This window comes from Octopus sinensis, linkage group LG6 (assembly GCF_006345805.1).
Source record: "Octopus sinensis linkage group LG6, ASM634580v1, whole genome shotgun sequence".
NCBI lineage: Eukaryota > Metazoa > Mollusca > Cephalopoda > Octopoda > Octopodidae > Octopus > Octopus sinensis.
The window spans coordinates 21,275,226-21,297,725 of record NC_043002.1 but is presented as its reverse complement, the minus strand read 5'-3'; the positions used below and the strand labels follow the sequence as shown (position 1 = coordinate 21,297,725).

Below are 22,500 nucleotides of genomic sequence, written 5' to 3'. Positions count from 1 at the left end.
GAGTTGTGAACTATGATGTGGTTTTTCATGCTTATATTTGTTATACGTCGACCCTGTGCTTGAGGAGATCCATTGAGTCAAGTACACCAACATCAACAATCAATGGAAACTGCAGTTGTGATCCCTGTGCCGGTGGCACGTAAAATGCACCATCCGAACATGGCCGATGCCTGCGCCCCCTTGACTGGCTTCCGTGCTGGTGGCACATAAAAAGCACCAATCCAATCGTGGCCATTGCCAGCCTCGCCTGGCACCTAAAAACACCCACTATACTCACGGAGTGGTTGGCATTAGGAAGGGCATCCAGCTGTAGAAACACTGTCAGATCAGACTGGAGCCTGGTGCAGCCTTCTTGCTTCCCAGATCCCCGGTCGAACCGTCCAACCCATGCTAGCATGTAAAACGGATGCTAAACGATGATGATGTTTTACCTTTTCAGTTCTCAAATTATTACTGTTAATTACTTAAAGTAATCCATATTGTAATGTGGTTGGTGTTAGGAAGAGCATCCAGCTGTAAAAATCATGCCAAAGCAGATAGTGTAGCCGGCACAGTCTTCTGGTTTACTAGCTCCTGTCAAGCCATCTAACTCATACCAGCATGAAAGATGGATGTAAAATGTTGATGATGATGATGATGATTTTATTTATTATTTGTAATTAAAATTATCTTTAAACAGTCTCATTTGTATGCTGTGTTTTTTAGTGCAACTCTGCATTTACTAATGATTGGCAACCTGTCTGTTATGACAACGAGTGTCCCAGTTGATCCAGCCAATGGAACAGCAAACTCTTGAAATTGGCATGCATGTGGCTGAGCACTTCACATACACACACATAACCTTAACGTAGTTCTCAGAGAGATTCAGCATGACAGAGAACGCGACAAGACTGGCCCTTTGAAATACAGGTACTACTCAATTTTACCTGCTGTGTGAACTGAACGAATGTGAAATAAAGTGCCTCGCTCAAGGGGACAACATGACACTTGGTATCAGACTCACAACCTTACAATTGTGATCTGAATAACCTGACCACTAAGCCACAGGATTTCGTTTTAGCTTTGCATTTTTTAATGACTCTCGCTCTCTTGTTACTCTTTTACTTGTTTCAGTCATTTGACTGTGGCCATGCTGGAGCACCGCCTTTAGTCGAGCAAATCAACCCCAGCACTTATTCTTTGTAAGCCTAGTACTTATTCAATCGGTCTCTTTTGCCAAACCACTAAGTTACAGGGATGTAAACACGCCAGCATCGGTTGTCAAGAGATGTTGTGGGGACAAACAAAGACACACAAACATATACACACACATACATCATCATCCTCATCATCATCATCGTTTAACGTCCGCTTTCCATGCTAGCATGGGTTGGATGATTTTCCTGAAGGCTGGCAAACCAGATGGCTGCACCAGGCTCTAGTCTTGATCTGGCAGAGTTTCTACAGCTGGATGCCCTTCCTAACGCCAACCATATATATATATATATATACTCATATATTAAATGATGATGATGATGATGATGACGACGGCCTTCTTTCAGTTTCCGTCTACCAAATTCACTCACAAGGCTTCGGTCAGCCCGAGGCTATAGTAGAAGACACTTACCCAAGGTGCCATGCAGTGGGGCTGAACCCAGAACCATGTGGGTGGTGAGCAAGCTACTTACCACATAGCCACTCTGTACAATGCATAATACTGATGTTTTCTCTATGATCTACATATCTGTAAGTCTTGTGGATTTGGTTATGTATTTCTCTGTAATCATTCCTATCTCAGCTTTTATTATAGGAATTTTTTTTTCCTGTTTTCAGTCCTTACATTCTGGTTATCTCTATTTCCAGATCTTTGTATTTAGATAATTTCTTCATTCCTTTCAGACAAGCATTATTGTTTGTTAAGATGACAAATCTACTTGATACTTGATAACAATATGCAATAATTTAGCTTTGATCTTTCTCTATCTGCATTAGTATAAACAATCATACACATATGTATATGTGCATGCATGCATGCATGTGTGTGTGTGTCAGTCTGTCTGTCTGTTTGTATGTATGTATGTATGTATGTACGTATGTATGTATGTACGTAAGTATGTATGTATTTATGTATATGAATTTTTTTCGGGGTATATCAAATCCTTTGTGTAGGAAATTTGCTTACAACAATTTGTTCAAAACTGCAAACAGCTGTAATAGAATAAATATTACACTTCTTTGAAACACTGAGGTATTCTATTCTGGAGCTAGTCAATCAGTATAATTTGGGTTCAATAATGAATCAGAAGATTGTATAATTGTTATTATTATTATCCTTTAAAGTCTAGATATATTTGGATAGTGAAGTAGTAAAATGTCATTCTGAGTGCCAGAATATATACCTATGCTGTTTAATAGGGTTCTCAGTAAATCCTATTTACATCTATGTATTATAGTCATCTGACAGGTTGACTTCTAATACTTTAGAAAGACATTTTCAGAAGGAGAGAGAGACAGAGAGAGAGAGAGGGAGAGAGAGAAAAGAGAGAGTTGAGAAAGATAAGAGAGAAGAAAGAAAGAAAGATTCTGTTACACAAAAACATAAACATGCCTATAGTTTTATGTTGGAAGTGTATATTGGTTTTCATTTGACGGATATTTGTCTTCATTTTGTTTGTTGTTAACACATTTCGGCTGATATACCCTCCAGCCTTCATCAGGTGTCTTGGGGAAATTTTGAACCTGGGTTCTCATTCCTAAGGTATTTTTTCGATGTTATTATTATTATTATTACTGCCTGGAATCAAACTTGGAATCTTGGGGTTAGTAACCCACACTCTTAACCACTACGCCATATGCCCACGGGCATTTCAGGCAGTGACCTGAATAATAATGATAATAAAATGTAAATAATGTACATAATTCCTCATCTCTTAAATATAGAACTGTGTACATTGGTTTATGTATATGTTGATTAGTGTTAGAAAAACCTGGGTGACATATACAAGTTTCCGTTTTGATTGGGGTGCATGTGTAGAGATCACTGTAGCAGTTTTGTATTATATATTTACTTATATTTACTTTTATTAGTAACTCTAATATTCCCGATGTGCTTTTCAAAGCCCTCAAAGACTGCTTCCAATGTTCCAATTGCTACCCATATCACAATCACTTTCTCAATACTCCAAAGCCCATCTCATCCCTCAGTTGCCAGTATTTTCTAGTTCTTTATTTTTCACCTTTGAATCACCCGATATTGCAACTTCTATTGTCTTAACTGCTTAACTGCTTTTACATTTTTACTGCTGTGTACAATATCTGGCCATCTTGACTCTATGACTTTGTCACATTGTATATGTGTGACTATGTTCTTGGAGAGACTCTTGGCATCAACAAAACTTGACTGGCTGGTCTGTTCTATAGGACTTTGGGGTTGGGGCCTCTGGATAATTTCCAAAAACCCTTGGCTTGGCAGTCCTATGGGGATGTATTGTCAGTTCAAGATAAACTCTACAGTCATGGAAGTGTTGTTGGCTGAGCTTACCTGAGATGCATGCGAAGCAACAGAACCGTTCTGCATGTTCTTGTCCAGTGCTTGAGCATTGTTAACTTGTGGGTTTATGTCAACCACTTACAGTCACAGGTAGGATGGATCTAGCTATCAGCTGAATCCATTGTGAAGATTGTCCCACTGGCCAGGAAAGGCAGGCAGTTTTCCTTTGTGTGGTGGCCTTAGGGAACGAGGTTGTGTGGTGGAGCAGATTGAAAGGGCTGAAGACAGATACTTTTCTCTTTGGTCAAGCTCTCATCAACTTTTCCACTTACTGTCAAACACTTACTGTCACGTGTAGGATGGATCCAGCTATCAGCTGAATCCATTGTGAAGATTGTCCCACTGGCCAGGAAGGGCAGGCAGTTTTCCTTTGTGTGGTGGCCTTAGGGAAAGAGGTTGTGTGGTGAAACAGATTGAAAGGGCTGAAGACAGATACTTTTCTCTTTGGCCAAGCTCTCATTAACTTTTCCAAGCTTTGTTTGAAAAGGAGAGTGAGGAAGAAGTGCTGCCCCCCAGCAATTTTATTGAAAGGTGGGTGAATGTGGCAAGAATTGTACGAGTGAACAGGCCTACATTAAACATACACCTGCAAATGATGTGGAGTGGGCACTTGCCCTAGTGGTCAGAGGCTCTATGGTTTTGTGGGATTTCCATGAGCAGCCCTAGGTAGTCTTCCTCCTCTGGAGAATTATTCTTTGTTAAAATTTATATTTTTGTAATTTTTTACTTTTTTACACATTTTATGTTACCCCAAGTTGGCAGAATTGTTAGCACACTGGGTAAAATGCTTAACAGCATTTCGTCCCTCCTTATGTTCTGAGTTCAAATTCTGCCATGGTTCACTTTACCTTTCGTCCTTTCAGAGTCAATAAATTAAGTACCAGTCATATACTGGGGTCAGTGTGATCAACTTACCCCTCCTCACAAATTTCAGGCCTTGTGCCTACAATTGAAAGGATTATTATTAATAGTGTTTGTGGGATGAACATGATGTCAGTTTGAAAATGAAAATAAGTGTATACAAATCTTGTATTTTGAGCACACGTTTATATGGAGCAGAAGCTTTAACTCCTTACTACAGATATGTAAAGAAACTTAAAATTTTCCTCGTGCTGTTTGTGCAACATACGCAACATAAAATGGCAAGATAAGATATCTAATGTCAAGATCTTAGAAGAATGTGATATCTCAAGTATCCGAAGCATGCTGGTGAGAATCCTGTGCAGATGGGTAGGATGTTGTTTGAATAAAAGATGACCACATTCCAAAAATTCTTTCGTATGATCAAGAAGCATAGGGATATTGTGGCAAAGGAAGACCTTTCCTTAGGTATAAGGGTCAGTTGAAGCAACCAGTAAAATCTCTACAGCTTAATTTGACATCTTGGGAAAGTTGTTGCCTAGATTGATATGCATGGCATATAATGTGTCATGATGCATCCAGACAATTTGCGTTGAGGAAATAGAACAATAAAGAATTATATCCTCTAACCAACAGACATATTTGTCCAATCTCAGGCAAAATCAAAATCATCAATGTCCCTATATCGATTTCATAGCAAAATACATACATGGATTCAAATTACATTCCACACATCCATTGCAAGTAGATACAGCTCTTTTTATTTCATTTTTTAAAATTATTTATTTTTGCTATGGCGGCGAGCTGAGAGAGACATTAGCATGCCAAGCGAAATGCTTAGTGGTATTTCGTCTATCTTTACATTCTGAGTTCAAATTCCGCTGAAGTCAACTTTGCCGTTCATCCTTTCGGAGTCGATAAATTAAGTACCAGTTGTGTACTGGGGTCGATCTAAGTAACTGTCACCTTCCCCCACCAATTTCAGGCCTTGTGCCTAGAGTAAAAAAGATCATTTATTTTTGCTATTACTCTCTTCAAACACTCATACATCTGAGCTGATGGGGGTGACCATCATCATTACAAGACCTGCGGATTAGTAGAATAGTTAAAGCATAATAAAAAAATATTTGGGAGTATTTTTTAGGGGATTTTTAAAATCTGATTTAGCATTCTGGGTTGGATTTTTACATTCAAATCCTACAATGATCAACTTTATGTCCTATCCTTCAGGGTCTGATAAAATTAAGGATCATCAACTGCTTGGGTTTATAGTGTCGACTACTCTTTACTTAATCTGTGTCTAACATAGAAGAAATTATAATTATCAGTGTTCTCTTGCTTTCCATCGCATTTCTTTTTTGCCACACTTGTCACAATTAATTAGCATTACTCCGCCTAATTCCAGCACAGATATGATTATATCTGGGTCGCACCTATCAACTGTTTTATTGTTGTTGTTGCTGTTGTCGTTGTTGTTGCTGCTGCTGTTGTTTTTATTATTATTGTTATTAAGGCAATGACCTGGTAAGTCATTTTGCACTTCACATAGTTAGTCCTTATTGCTTGTTCTAGTACTGTGCATATAATTGCTTCTGTCTCTGTCTTCAGGTCACACCTCCTCATCCATAGCCACTGGTCTTCTGAATCTGTCTTGGTATTTGTATCTCTTTATTATTATTATTATCATCATCATCATCACCATTATTATTATTATTATTATACAACTACAACATATATGGAGGTGGCGAGTTGGCAGAAATGTTAGCATGCCAAGCAAAATGCTTTGCGGTATTTCGTCTTCCGTTACGTTCTGAGTTCAAATTCCACCAAGGTCAACTTTGCCTTTCATCCTTTCGGGGTCGATAAATAAAGTACCAGTTACGCACTGGGGTCAATGTAATCGACTTAATACCTATGTCTGTCCTTGTTTGTCCACTCTATGGTTAGCCCCTTGTGGAGAATAAAGAAATAGGTATTTCGTCTGCCATTACGTTCTGAGTTCAAATTCCACCGAGGTCAACTTTGCCTTTCATCCTTTCGGGGTCGATAAATAAAGTACCAGTTACGCACTGGGGTTAATGTAATCGACTTAATCCGTTTGTCTGTCCTTGTTTGTCCCCTCTATGTTTAGTCCCTTGTGGGCAATAAAGAAATACATACAACTACAACATATATGATCACCTGGATCAACTGGATCAGCCAGGCTGTCTGGTGCCAAGTTGGCTTCACTGGCCACAACATTTGGTCCGTTCCCCTCATACTCTTGCCATTGCAAACATTTTTCGTAAAATCATCTTCCCACCTCATTGGCAGTTTTCCGAGTGGTCTCTTCCACTCATGCGGGTACCACTTGACAACTGCATGGGTTGACCAATTGTCTGTGAACCTTGTGACATACATGACTGGCCCATTGTAGCTTTGAGTGGTGGTATTCTGCGACAGCGGCCTTCACTCCAGTTCTATCCCTGATCTCCTCATTTTGGATATGATCTCTTAGCAAGATTCCCAACATCAACCTTTCCATAGCTTTCTGCACCGTAAGCGGATGTTGTTGTTCTCCCTTTTTCAAGGTCCGAGTCTCTCATGCATATAACATTGCAGGCAAGACTGTGCTGTTGAAGATGCCTTGTCCAGGTCCACCTTCAGCACATCCTTCACTGAGTAGAATGCTCTCCATCTCCAACAACATATGTGGTCTGATCAATAAGTATCTGGACTGTTGCCATAGCAATGAAGCTAAAGCATGCAGAGTAAAGCTGCTTGGTGCAGATTGACCTTGAACTATGTTGTGCATGTTCACAAAGTTTTAAGGAAGGCATGTAGCGTGTGAGGATTGCATTGACTATGACAGAGAAATTTGAGCAGAGAATCTACATTGAATTTTGCCAAAAGCTTCATGATATCTGCTCAGTGGCCTACACAAAGTTTTCAAGAAGTTTTCATTATTTTTGACACAATCAAGATCTTGTGCAACTGAAACCCAAGTGTCTTTTTGGTCAACTGAAAGTAGTTTTGGCACAAACTTGGCAGACACATGTCTCATACCCAAATCTTCAGGGATTATGGACAGAGCTGAATCTTAATTAATTTGCACATCCTATGATAACTCATGGATAGTGATTTGACGATTTTTCCTCACAGCTGTATGCACATCTGCAATGTTTTTCTCAGTTCTTCTGGTTGTAGATCTCCCAAAACGTTTGTAGATAATGACATTTTTTCAGCCATCTTGGAAATGTCTCAACCATTCGTACACTTGTGTGCAGCTCATACACTCTTCCCCATCCACTTTCTGCAAACTTGCATAGGCCTCTGAGCAGATATCACCATGACAACTTTCTCTGTCATGGTCAATGCAATGATCACACGCTACACACCTTCCTTCCAAGCACTGCTGTAAACAGCAGAAGTGAGCTAGAATGTTAAATCTTAGTGCACATGCACAGCAGAGTTCAAGGTCAGTCTGTGCCCAGCAGCTTTATACTCTGCATGCTTTAGTTTCGTTACTATGGCAACAATCCGAATACTTCTTGATCAGACCTAGTACATTATATCACACATAAATACAAACTGTCTTACCTCCTCCAGTATGCTCCTAACGGATGTTCAGGTTGCTGGATGATCAACTGAGGGTTTGATGGAAGGGATGGGTTGATCTACAGACAAAAATTTGAGGGTTTAGAAACAGCAAATGTTTGGTGTAGGGAAGTGTGATTGGAGCAGGTTGCTACATAACGACTGCATTGTTGTATTTATTGTCTATTAAACAACCTGAAGGTATGTATTGTTCACTTTCATAGCTGTAATTATTATCATTACTTAGCACCTAGAACGTCATGCCTGCCTCTTTTGTTTCGTATTGCTCTGTGCTGCTACTCATGTGATCTGTCTGATGCATAGGTCTGTCTCCATGAGAGAGAGAGAGAGACAGAGAGAGAGAGAATGAGAAAGATTAAAAGGTTATGGTATCCACCTCCACAACATATATATATATATGTATATATATATACAGAGAAGGGAAAAGAAAGGATTATGGTTCTCTCTTATACATTACCATATTTATATATGTGTGTGTGTTTGTGTGTGTGTGTGTGTGTGTGTGAGTGTGTGGGTGTGTGGGTGTGTATGCATGTATTAATATATATATATATATGCACACACATACACACGCACATGCAAATATACATACATACATACATACATACATACATACATATCTGTGTGTGTGTGTGTATTTATGAGACATGTATAAGAAAGTGAAAAGATTAGCTTCCCAAAATGTGTGTGTTTGTGTGTGTATACATATATCTGCATGTGTGTGTGTGAGTGTATGTGTGTGTGTTTGTGTTTGTGTGCATGTGTGTGTGGTGTGTGTAAGTGTGTGTGAGCAATTAAATTCAGTTTTTAGTTTATATAGCCATAAAAACAGAACATTAACTTAATAAAGGACTCATAACAGGTATAGACTCAGATATTCTAAATATCTGAATAATGCGTCGCTAAAGAATATTCAAGGCTGGAATACTTTGTAACTGAAATCAGCAAGAAACTATTGATACTGTTGCAGTGCTGAAGGAATACAATATAATCGAACTTCACCAAGCGAAGAATTCCCTTCATTATTCTCGTCTGTCAGGAAAGTTATGTAATGCGAAATATGAAGTCTTGAAACAAGGTATCTTCTAACCGCAGTAATTTTCCACCAGAATATATCTTTATATATAAAAGTGAAGTTGTGTGTCTGTCTCCTACGATTTAGATTCCTAACTACTCCCACATTTTGCAGTGCAGTTTAACCAAAACCGGGTATCTTATAGTCGTGATTCATATCGAGCCCTTCTGGGTATTAGCGCGTGTCTACGATGAGTCTACGATTTAAAAAAAATTTACCATCATTTTTTTCCATTTTAATGCATTTTTTTCGCTATTATATAAGGGAAGTAACTCTCTAAAAATGTCTACGATGAGTCAACGATTTAAAAAAAATTTACCATAATTTTTTTTCCATTTTTAATGCATTTTTTTTGCTATTTTTTGGCTATAACTCTCTAAAAATGCTTATATAGTTATTTCCCTTACAAACCCGAGCAACGCCGGGCGATACTGCTAGTAAATAATAAAACTGCAGCTGAAACCAGTTTGAGAATAGCTTATTTGTTAGCAAAGAAAGAAAAACCATTTACTGAAGGTGAATTAGTTTATCGCCATTGTCACCAGGAGTTTTGGTTGGCTGTAGAGTAAGTTTATTATGGGTTGTGCTTGGTTGCGTGCTGCAAACAGGAAACTCACAGACATTTGATAATTTATTTAAAATAAAGGCTGTACACAAGCACGCACACACACACAAACACACACACACATACACACACACATACATACACACACGCACGAACTTTCATTGTAAGGTGACTTAAGATATAGGTATTGACTTTCGGTGTCTACATTGTACAGTCATCAATGACTTACACTAGAGACAGGAACAAATTGGTCTTGAATGAATACTGAGATGTGAGTTTTACCGAATCTGTTCACTTCTCTGGTTTGCTTTGGGTAAGAGTGAAATAATGTGTCTTTACTCAGCCTGAGCGATAAGATGTTAGTCCGCCAAATCTTGCTAAAACTCTACCCTGGTCTGGCTTGCTTGTGGCGATAGGTAAGATGTGTGTTCCCTGCTTGCTCTCAACCTCTGCCAAGATTCTTGGCACCAGATAAATTATAAATAGAAGAAAACGTCAGAATCTTAAGGACATTCACATTTGTCCTGACTTTGTGGTATAATCTGCAAGTCGATTAGTTGATAAATTGGATATACATGTAATGATTGCATGGTCCATTCGTGACAACAGCTTGTTAACTTAGAAAATGGAGTTCAAATCCTAGATTTCATTGCTAATTGAAGAGATATGTCCAGAAAAATCATATAGTCATTGAAAGTTACACTGTACAACAAATTATGAAGTTGACTATGCTAAATTCGAATTTTATAGCTAAAATTTCCCATCGCGTCAAATTTTCTCCTAAATTACCGACTTAATAACTATGGAATTTAAACCAATTTCCACGATACCATAAATTTATTTTGCTCCCAAAGTCAGATTAAATATGTCCATTGTAATTAATTCCTGAATATATAATGGATCGGCATGTTTGTTAGCATTATATAATGTATTAATCTATATTTTTGTATTTACTTCTTCGTTTATAAGACATCTCACGCTTCAGGTTCCAGCAGAAGTCAACTAGCATAGCTGAGCTCCATTTTTCCCTTATACCTGTTTTCCATTGACGCAATATCTTGATGGAACCGCTCTCCATGTTCATCACTCACATTTACTGTATTCTCTGGGAAGGAGGAGAGATGAGAATGAAGAATGTGTATCTTCGGTGACATACTGCATCGGAAATCTTGGTAGCATTTGATTAGGCTCTCCACTATACTCTCTCAGTGGGCCACTTAGTACTTTCCCAGAACTTCTTTGTATACAACTTTGAATGCATGCCAGGCTGCTAGCTCAGTTTCATCCATTGTTGCCTCGAAGTCCTCATCAGTTATAAGTTGATAAATCTGAGGGCTTATGAATATGGCTTGTTATGTTGCAGTACTTTGGTAAATTGCTTCATTAGGCCTACTTTTATATGCAGTTGTGGCAAAATGATTTTCTCCTTCTTAACTTGTGGCTCATGATTTACATCATGGCATCCTGGTGACATAGTTTCCTGAGGTGGCCATTCTGAGCATACATAATGTTCTGATCTGGCCCTGCTGTCCCACTTACAAAGGAAGCACATAAACTTGGTGTATCCAGTTTGTAGCCCATTATGTAGGGCTACTACTAGCGAGTCCGCACAAATTAGCCACACGTGCTCCTTGTAACTTATACGGTCTAGACTAAAAGCAAGGTTCTCATACGTTTCTCTTAAAATGCCTGACTGAGCAATTGGAACTGAAGGTATGGTGATCTTCCGAATGTGCAAGAGAACCGCATTTATGCTGTAAAGGGATGCATCTATGAACGACTTCTACTCATTTGGTTTATAGGTTAGCCCAAGGGCAGTGAATAGGTCATTACAAGTCAAATTGTTTTCCAAAATGAAGAATTACTGTAAATCTGCAGAACGCTTCCTAAATACTTTAATTCAAGCATCTTCATCCAACAGATTCCATTGTTGCGGACTTGAGGCCAGGACTTCACTTTGTTGCTTAGTAAGTGTTAGATCATGAACTAGATCATTGAGTTCAGGTCGGGTGATGGGGTGTGGTTTCTTGTCAGATTTACAACAGATGTGGACCCATATAACTATAAAAATATTGAGTGTACTTCATAATTTTCATAGGTTAGGTTGACAAATACCCTGGTCTGGCTTGCTTGTAGTGATAATAGGTAAGATGTGTATTTTTACCTATCACTACATTAAAATTATATCAAAATCCGTTCATAACTTTTAGAGTTGACAGTTTCGGTCCAAGAAATGGATGTTATATATTCCTTATCTACACACAAAATACACCTAGTAAAGGTTATTCTCATTTCTGTTTCTTTTTTTGTTATAGTGTTATTAGTTTTCATGCAAAAACTAAGCAGTTGAAATTACATCATGCACCAAATATACAACAAAGCACAAGATTTCCACTGGTTTTCATTGGCTCTTAATGAATCAATCTTAATGTCAGAACATTCAGTATTTTTTTTTTTTGAGAATCAATGTTGGCTTTGACGTGACAGAAGGACATTCTTCATTAAGGAGCGTGCATGGGCAGGGATGGACTGCAGGTGAAAACGTTTTCAAATGCATTTTCAGAGAGGAGGTAAAAATGTCGACAAAGTACAATCTGGTTTGGAAACGGCTTAAGTGTATTACAAGCGATAGAGGGAAAGTATTTGAGGTGTAGGAGAAGATTTCATTAGACAAGTCTACAAAGCTTATGATAGTATAGGATGAACAAAATCTAAGTGATTCACTTCATCATTCAACAGCAGTAAACAATTATGTCTGTCAAGTGAAAATGAGCCAATTTTATCAAGGGTGAATTTTATTTAGTTGCATACCATCAATCATCATTAGTTTCCAGTTTTCTTAGGAAATAAAAGGTGGATATAGCGATTTGCTGCACCGCACTGCTGTAAGATGGTTGGCGAATGGTTCAGTCATCTCACGATTGTTTTGTTTTGTTTTTGAACTTCAGATAGCGATTGACATTTTTTACGATTGAGAAAAATTTTGTTCAGTCGCTGCTTGTAAATGGTGAATGGTTATGGAAATTAGCTGACTTAATGATGCATCTTAATGAGTTCAATGTTAGATAACAAAGCGTCTCTCCCAATATGCTTGAATATTGGGATGTTGATGTATATTTCATTCAGTTATGTTTTTTTTTTTTTTTTGGTAATGGCCTTGAAGAATATTCTGGTATTCAAATATTTGTTCTTCTATAAGTGTTCACAATTAGATTTTTTTTTTCTCTTTCATACTGGTTCCTTCCATTTCCATTTCACTAATGAAAATTTATGTTGATAGAATTGATCTCAAAACAAGTATCGTGCTAAAGCTACTCTGAGACAAACTAAAGCTGAAACATTAACTCTTGATACCAACCCATCTGAGACTCCCTTTAGTTCTTCGATATAAAACGTAATATTTTCAAGCGTTTATATTGACAGTAAATTAAAACCTTCCATCATATTTTTATGTATACTCTTTTATCAAGTTATGTTTCAAAGAACAACTGAAAAGATAAGTTATTTTACTAACTCCTGCCAAATTCTTGATTATTTTAAAAATTCACAGAAGTATGTAGATTGTGTTTCATTATAAATATGATAATGAAAGAGTGAAATTACATTTAGACTTTGAAGGCACACACACACACACACACACACAAACACACACACACACACACACACACACACACACACACATTTACACCCCTACACCATACAAGATATCCCAGTGATAAACTACAGCATTGTTATCTGAAATGGACTGTATTTCTATTCACGAGTGAGATTTTACTTCATCCATTGATGCAACACTGCCAATATTATTTATAGAACTGGCAGCGAGCTGGCAGAAAAGTTGGCACGCCGAGTGAAAAGCTTAGCGGTATTTCATCTGCCGTTACGTTCTGAGTTCAAATTCCGTCAAGGTCGACTTTGCCTTTCATCCTTTCGGGGTCGATTAAATAAGTACCAGTTACGCACTGGAGTCGATATAATAGACTTAATCCGTTTGTCTGTCCTTGTTTGTCCTCTCTGTGTTTAGCCCCTTGTGGGTAGTAAAGAAATAGGTATTTCATCTGCCGCTATGTTCTGAGTTCAAATTCCGCCGAGGTCGACTTTGCCTTTCATTCTTTCGGGGTCGATTAAATAAGTACCAGTTACGCACTGGAGTCAATATAATCGACTCAATCTGTTTGCCTGTCGTTGATTGTCCCCTGTGTATGTAGTAAAGAAATAAGAATCGTGGGCATGCCAGACAAAATGCTTTGCGGCATTTCGTCCGCCTTTATGTTCTGAGTTCAAATTCCGCTGAGGTCGAATTTGCCTTTCATCCTTTCATAGTCTATAAAATAAGAACCAGTTGAACACTGAGATTGGTGTAATCGACTTACCCCTAACACGAAATTGCTGGCCTAGTGCCAAAATTTGAAACCGATATTATTTATAGAATTCCAGGTGAACTTAGTATCCATTGGACCTAGAGCGAGTCTGTGACAATACTAGAGTCTATAAGAAACTTAGCCCAGTACTCTACTATATTTCATATTTCAATATCCCACACTATAAGTACCAGTTACACACTGGGGTCGATGTAATCGACTTAATCCCTTTGTCTGTCCTTGTTTGTCCCCTCTATGTTTAGCCACCACCACCCCTGTGGGCGATAAAGAAATAAATATCCCACACTGTGGTATATATATATCAAAACTACGTAATTTTCTATTTCCAGGTTGGGTCCTTGAACGCTTGTTTCATGGCTAAACGTGGATTTAAGGTTTCACTGTATGAATTACGTAAAGGTAAGGGTTTCAATTTCTCTATCATCATTGTTTGCTATCATCACTTCATCACTATCATCATCATACCAACAACCTTCAACATTGTCATTGTTGCCATTGTTGTTGCCAGCATCATCATCATCATCATCAGTGTCGTCGTCAAGATAAAACAATGCTTAAATAATATTAAAAATATAAGTATATGCCATGATGACCCCTAAATTGTTAAAATGCGTTCTAATTATCTTTGAGGAGCTCTGACAAAACTAAGGTACCGATCTTAAAGGTCTGTTGATCTTAGATATAACTAGAAAGTGTACACTTTACACCTAACCCATAGCTTTGGACTGTATAGAGATGACAGGTTAATGATTTCACATGGACAGATTTAGAAAGAATGTGATAAGAATATTAGGTACTGGTGGGGTTAAAATGGAAATTTATCTGTACTCTCTTCTATTATCATTCATTCATCAATATATATACAGTTTGATTTGAAAACCCCACAAGAATGGGGGAAAGAGCTAATATATGATCTAAGTTATATATAAAAAATGTAATATACAAATAAATATCTGTAAATACAAACCATCCGATTTTCTGAGTACCTCATTTCTTCTAATATATATATATATATATATATATATATATATATATATATATATATATATATATATATATATAATATATATATATATAGATATATATATATATATATTATATATATATATATATATATATATATATATTTATATATATATATATAATATATATATATATATATATATATATTTATATATATATCTGTTTACATATTTATTGGCTGATTTCATTCATTTACTTGCACCACTTAAGCACATGTTTGTTATCATTTGATAAATAAATATAATGGAATGTTTACTACCTGATGTTTGTCGATTTTATATCCTCTCTGTTTTCCTATTTGCCTTATATATATAATCATTGTTTAACGTCCGCTTTCCACACTAGCATGGGTTGGACGATTTGATTGAGGGCTGGCGAACCAGATGGCTGCACCAGGATCCAATCTTGATCTGGCAGAGTTTCTACAGCTGGATGCCCTTCTTAACGCCAACCACTCCAAGAGTGTAGTGGGTGCTTTTTATGTGCCACCGGCACGGGGCCAGTCAGGCGGTACTGGCCACGACCTCACTCAAATCATTTTACACATGCCATCGACACAAATGCCAGTAAGGCGATGCTGGTAACGATCAAGCTCGAATGGTGCCTTTTACGTGCCGCTGGCACGGAGGTCAGATAGACACTCTGGCAACGATCATGCTCGGATGGTGCTCTTAATATCCCACCAGCACAGGGCTCAAGTGCCAGCAAGGCAACGCTGGTAACGATCACATTCGAATGGTGCCTTTTATGTGCATGGAAGCCGGTTAGCCGCTCTGTCAACGATGACACTCGTATGGTGCTCTTTGCACCCCACTAGCACGGATGTCAGTCATCGAATTTGATTTTGATGTTGATTTCACTTGCCTCAACAGGTATTCGCAAGCAGACTTTTATTATTCAAAGAAGGAAAAGGTACGCATAAGTGCGCTGGTTACGCTCCTGGCATAGGCCACGAGGTTATGGTCACATTTGGCTTGCCAGGTTTTCTCAAGCACAGCATATTTCCAAAAGTCTTGGTCACTAATCATTTCCTTGGTGAGGCCTAAAGTTCGAAGGTTGTGCTTCACCACCTCGTCCCAGGTCTTACTGGGTCAACCTCTTCCACAGGTTCCCTCAACCGCTAGGTGTGGCACTTTTTCACATAGCTATCCTCATCCATTCTTGCCACATGACCATACCAGCGCAGTCATCTCTCTTGCACACCACATCTGATGCTTCTTAGGTCCAACATTTCTCTCAAGGTACTTACACTCTGTCGAGTATGCACACTCACATTACACATCCATCAGATCATACTGGCTTCATTCCTTGCGAGCTTACGCATGTCCTCAGCAGTCACAGCCCATGTTTCACTGCCATGTAGCATGGCTGTTCATACACAAGCGTTATACAGTCTACCTTTTACTCTGAGCAAGAGGCTCTTTGTCACCATCAGAGGTAAGAGCTCTCTGAACTGTGTTCAAGCTATTCTTATTCTAGCAGCTACACTTTCAGTGCACCCTCCCCTGCTACTGACTTGGTCACCTATATAACGGAAGCTATCCACTACTTCTAGTTTTTCTCCCTGGAATGTGGCGGAAGTTGTTCTCTGCACATTTTCAGTGTTTTTTGCTCCCGAGCATCTGCCACATACAAAAACTATCTTTCCAGTTAGCCTTCCTTTGATATTACTGCACCTCTTATGTGTTCATAGCTTACACTGGGTACTTCTTATAGAGTTTCTACTTATGCCTCTACTACAGATTGATCAGGGCCATCTACCTGAAGGGATTTGTGGTTTATCTGCCTTCCTACTTATTAGGACTTTAGTTTTAGCTAGGTTGGTTCTAAGGCCCTTCGATTCTAATCGTTGTTTCCACACTTGAAACTTCTCCTCTAGTTCTGATAGCGACTCAGCAATTAGAGCAAGGTCATCAGCACAGAGGAGCTCCCAGGGGCATCCTATGTTATTGCCTGGAAGACTATAATATATATATTATATATATATATATATAATATATATATTATATATATATATATATATATATATATAATATATATATATATATATATATATATATAGATATATATATATATATTATATATATATATATATATATATATCTGTTTACATATTTATTGGCTGATTTCATTCATTTACTTGCACCACTTAAGCACATGTTTGTTATCATTTGATAAATAAATATAATGGAATGTTTACTACCTGATGTTTGTCGATTTTATATCCTCTCTGTTTTCCTATTTGCCTTATATATATAATCATTGTTTAACGTCCGCTTTCCACACTAGCATGGGTTGGACGATTTGATTGAGGGCTGGCGAACCAGATGGCTGCACCAGGATCCAATCTTGATCTGGCAGAGTTTCTACAGCTGGATGCCCTTCTTAACGCCAACCACTCCAAGAGTGTAGTGGGTGCTTTTTATGTGCCACCGGCACGGGGCCAGTCAGGCGGTACTGGCCACGACCTCACTCAAATCATTTTACACATGCCATCGACACAAATGCCAGTAAGGCGATGCTGGTAACGATCAAGCTCGAATGGTGCCTTTTACGTGCCGCTGGCACGGAGGTCAGATAGACACTCTGGCAACGATCATGCTCGGATGGTGCTCTTAATATCCCACCAGCACAGGGCTCAAGTGCCAGCAAGGCAACGCTGGTAACGATCACGCTCGAATGTTGCCTTTTAAGTGCCACTGGTACGGAAGCCGGTTAGCCGCTCTGTCAACGATGACACTCGTATGGTGCTCTTTGCACCCCACTAGCACGGATGTCAGTCATCGAATTTGATTTTGATGTTGATTTCACTTGCCTCAACAGGTATTCGCAAGCAGACTTTTATTATTCAAAGAAGGAAAAGGTACGCATAAGTGCGCTGGTTACGCTCCTGGCATAGGCCACGAGGTTATGGTCACATTTGGCTTGCCAAGTTTTCTCAAGCACAGCATATTTCCAAAAGTCTTGGTCACTAATCATTTCCTTGGTGAGGCCTAAAGTTCGAAGGTTGTGCTTCACCACCTCATCCCAGGTCTTACTGGGTCAACCTCTTCCACAGGTTCCCTCAACCGCTAGGGTGTGGCACTTTTTCACATAGCTATCCTCATCCATTCTTGCCACATGACCATACCAGCGCAGTCATCTCTCTTGCACACCACATCTGATGCTTCTTAGGTCCAACATTTCTCTCAAGGTACTTACACTCTGTCGAGTATGCACACTCACATTACACATCCATCAGATCATACTGGCTTCATTCCTTGCGAGCTTACGCATGTCCTCAGCAGTCACAGCCCATGTTTCACTGCCATGTAGCATGGCTGTTCATACACAAGCGTTATACAGTCTACCTTTTACTCTGAGCAAGAGGCTCTTTGTCACCATCAGAGGTAAGAGCTCTCTGAACTGTGTTCAAGCTATTCTTATTCTAGCAGCTACACTTTCAGTGCACCCTCCCCTGCTACTGACTTGGTCACCTATATAACGGAAGCTATCCACTACTTCTAGTTTTTCTCCCTGGAATGTGGCGGAAGTTGTTCTCTGCACATTTTCAGTGTTTTTTGCTCCCGAGCATCTGCCACATACAAAAACTATCTTTCCAGTTAGCCTTCCTTTGATATTACTGCACCTCTTATGTGTTCATAGCTTACACTGGGTACTTCTTATAGAGTTTCTACTTATGCCTCTACTACAGATTGATCAGGGCCATCTACCTGAAGGGATTTGTGGTTTATCTGCCTTCCTACTTATTAGGACTTTAGTTTTAGCTAGGTTGGTTCTAAGGCCCTTCGATTCTAATCTTTGTTTCCACACTTGAAACTTCTCCTCTAGTTCTGATAGCGACTCAGCAATTAGAGCAAGGTCATCAGCACAGAGGAGCTCCCAGGGGCATCCTATGTTATTGCCTGGAAGACTATAATATATATATATATATATATCTAATCAATATAGGGTGGCCGTTCCTTGATTGTGATATATATATATATATATACTTCTTCCTGCTCGTGTGTGACACTTCTGTCAGGCAGTCGCCATGATAGATCGTTAGACACTACACACATTTTTTCTCTCCTTGTTTTTTCTGTGTCCCTTTCTGTAGAAGAGCGTAGGCTCGAAATGTAAAAGACTTTTTCTATTCCTGAGCGTTATACTAATACATCTGTTTACTTTGTACACCACCTGTCTTCGTCTTCTGTTTTTTTTTGTGAATTCTCCCTATATATCACACGCTCATGTGGTCGCACATGTTGATCCTGTCATTTCTTACCACACACGAACTTCTCCACCGGACTCTCTATCTACCCTCTACGGATTCCCATTTGGACATTTACCCTCCGGCTGTACTCCTCCTACCTACGGATCACTGTGGACTCTACTCTTGATGAGAAATCCTTGCAATACACCACAACGTCAAAACCTGTGAACGTTACGTAAAACTGTTATTATTATCATTACTTTATTTTTATACTTTCTAAACATCCTTGCATTTTCTGGTCTTATCTCCCCTACTTCTTCCCTCTCATGTGTCACAATGATAGATCATTAGCCACTACACACATTTTTTCCTCTCCTTATTTCTCTCTTTGTTTTTTCTGTGTCCCTTTCTGTAGAAGAGCGTAGGCTCGAAACGTAAAAGACTTTTTCTATTCCTGAGCGTTATTCTAATACATCTGTTTGTTTTGTACACCACCTGTCTTTGTCTTTTGTTTTTTCGTGAATTCTCCCTATATATATATATATATATATATATATATATATAAATATATATTATATATATGTGTGTGTATGTATATATATATGTATGTATGTGTGTATATATATATACAATAATGATAATATAAAGGAATATTATTCCAAACAAGCCACACACACAGGTATATAGAGATATCTAAACACACATGCACATATATGTGTGTGTGTTAGTTAGTTAGTTAGTTAATTTGGCTCAAAAGCAAATAGCAAGGCCATGTAGGGGGACATGGAGTTAAGTACAGGGTGGTGTTCATGTAAAGAGTTCAGGCCACTTGAGGTCAAGGGAGGCTTTGAACAAAGCGGTCGTCGGCATCTTCACCATCTCGTCTGGCAGCTTGTTCCACGGATCCGCAACCCGGACGGAGAAAGCTCCTCTCCTTCGATTGAGATGAAATCGTCGCAGGTAGAGCTTTTCGGAATGACCCCGCAGCCGACGCTCTGGAGCAGGAGTGAAGAACAGCTCTTTCGAGAGGTTACACTTTCCGCTTATGATGTTGTGGGCGAGAATGAGATCACCACGGCGGCGGCGTTTTTCAAGAGAATAAAGGTCGAGCGTCCTCAGCCTTTCTTCGTAGGACAAATTTTTGAGACCATGAACCATGCAGGTAGCCAGCTTCTGGACTCTTTCGAGATGCTGTATGTCTTTGAGGAGATAAGGAGAAGAGGCTTGAATCCCATACTCCAATATGGGTCTCACCAGCGTGACATAGAGTGGTAGGAATATGGCTGCTGTGAGCATTCCGAATGACCGTCGAATCAAGAACAGAATTCCGCGTGCTTTGTTGGCAGCATGGACGCACTGGGCCGAAGGCGAAAAGGAGGAATCCACCAAGATACCTAGGTCCTTTACCTGATCGGTCCTCTCCAGCAGCAGACGACCTGGCTCGAAATCAAGTTGAGTTGCAGAGTAGAGCTGACAGGCAGATGACAGCACTTTGACACGTTCAGACACAGGTCCCAATTGTTAGACCACTTCCAAATTTGGTGGAGGCATCGACGAAGATCCTCTATATTACCGCGAGGAGCGACCAGTTTGATATCGTCGGCAAATAGAAGGGTGTGTTGCGTGAGGTCGTCGGGCAAGTCATTTATGAAGACTAAGAACAACAAGGGCCCAAGCACTGAACCTTGAGGCACGCCACTGCTCGCACTGGAGACGTCGGACCGCGAACCATTAACTTGGACTTGGAAGGAGCGATCTGAGAGGAAGGCACCAACCCATCGTACAATATCCGGATGGAAACTATATGCTTGAAGCTTGACAAGCAATAGGCGGTGGTTTACCGAGTCAAAAGCTTTGGCAAAGTCCAGTAAAACGATGTCAACAGCATCACTATCATCGAGGATGCACGTCACCAATTCTTCCATTACTAGTAGGTTGGTCAAGCATGATCTCTTTGGCACGAAGCCGTGTTGGGAATCAGAGATAGAGGCAGTGTTTAGGAGGTGGAGCATCATACTTTTCTTAAGGATGGTTTCGAACATCTTGCTGATAATTGATGTAAGGGAAACCGGTCGGTAGTTAAGCGGGTCTTCGCGGCTCCCTTTCTTGAAAATTGGGCAGATTATCGCTGTTCTCCAGTCTGCAGGTATAACACCCATCGCCAATGACATATTGAATAGTCGTGTTATGGTATTTACAGAGAAAGAAATAGAAGGATGTACATATATGTAGATATGACTATATAATGCATATGTATATAAATATATATAAATGCTAATATAAGCGTATAAAATATTTCCATCACATACACACACACACACACACACACACACACATTTATAAATAATGTCAATTATTTTTGTATTTTTCAGACATCAGAAAAGAAACCCATGTAAGTGGCCGGAGTATAAACTTGGCCCTTTCTGAACGGGGTTTGTCAGCACTAAATGAGGTGGGGCTGCGAGAGAAGGTCAGACCCTTTGGCATCCCTATGTATGCGCGGATGATACACAATAGGGATAGCACCAAGAAGAGGATCCCCTATGGCAGAGAAAATCAAGTAAGTTGGTTGATGACTATTATGGTGATTATTATGATGTTGATGGTGTTGATAAATATTGTGATGGTGGTGATGGTGGTGATGATGTTGACAGTGGTGATGATGTTGGTGGTGATGATGGTAATGTTGGTGAGGGGGAGTTAGCAATCATGAAATGGTAATCATAACAGATCAACCTTGACTGAGCAGATCAATGATTAAACCATTCCAGTCATGACCATCCCATCTACTTTCATGCAATGTGCACTCCATATTACATTATACAACTTTTTTTAAGGTGATAGGATTTGATTTGAGGTAGATTTGGTTGTTATTTCTAGCTACTGGAATAAGTACACAGAGGCTTCCTCGTTAAACTGTGGATATGATGGAGGTTTTAATAATTGTGATATTGGTGTTGTTGCTATTGTTGTTTGACTCCAGGTTAGCCTTGATTGAGCAGACTGAAGCATTCCAGCTGTAGCAGTTCCTTGTTTTGAATGACTAGCTTATGCTCCAAAGTGTCCTGCCTTTTGCTAATATAGGATTTGGTGGCTATTTCTTGCAAGTCAATTCAACACATATACGTTCCTTCACTGGTGATGGTGCAGGTAATGGTGATACTGTTGATGATGATGATGATGATGATGATGATGATGATGATGGTGGTGGGTGGTGGTGGTGGTGGTGGTGGTGGTGGTGGTGATGGTGGTGGTGGTGGTGGTGGTGGTGGT

At 39.3% G+C, this 22,500-nt stretch overlaps 1 protein-coding gene across 1 annotated transcript in view; it reads left to right on the top strand.

Moving 5' to 3' along the window:
- LOC115212889 (kynurenine 3-monooxygenase-like) overlaps positions 1-22,500 on the top strand; it is a 65,619-nt gene that overhangs the window by 5,290 nt on the left and 37,829 nt on the right. Inside the window, exons 2-3 of the mRNA XM_036503703.1 lie at positions 14,339-14,408; positions 21,600-21,787. Of these exons, the coding sequence (XP_036359596.1) occupies positions 14,339-14,408; positions 21,600-21,787 (258 nt within the window). The remainder of the gene's footprint in view (positions 1-14,338; positions 14,409-21,599; positions 21,788-22,500) is intronic.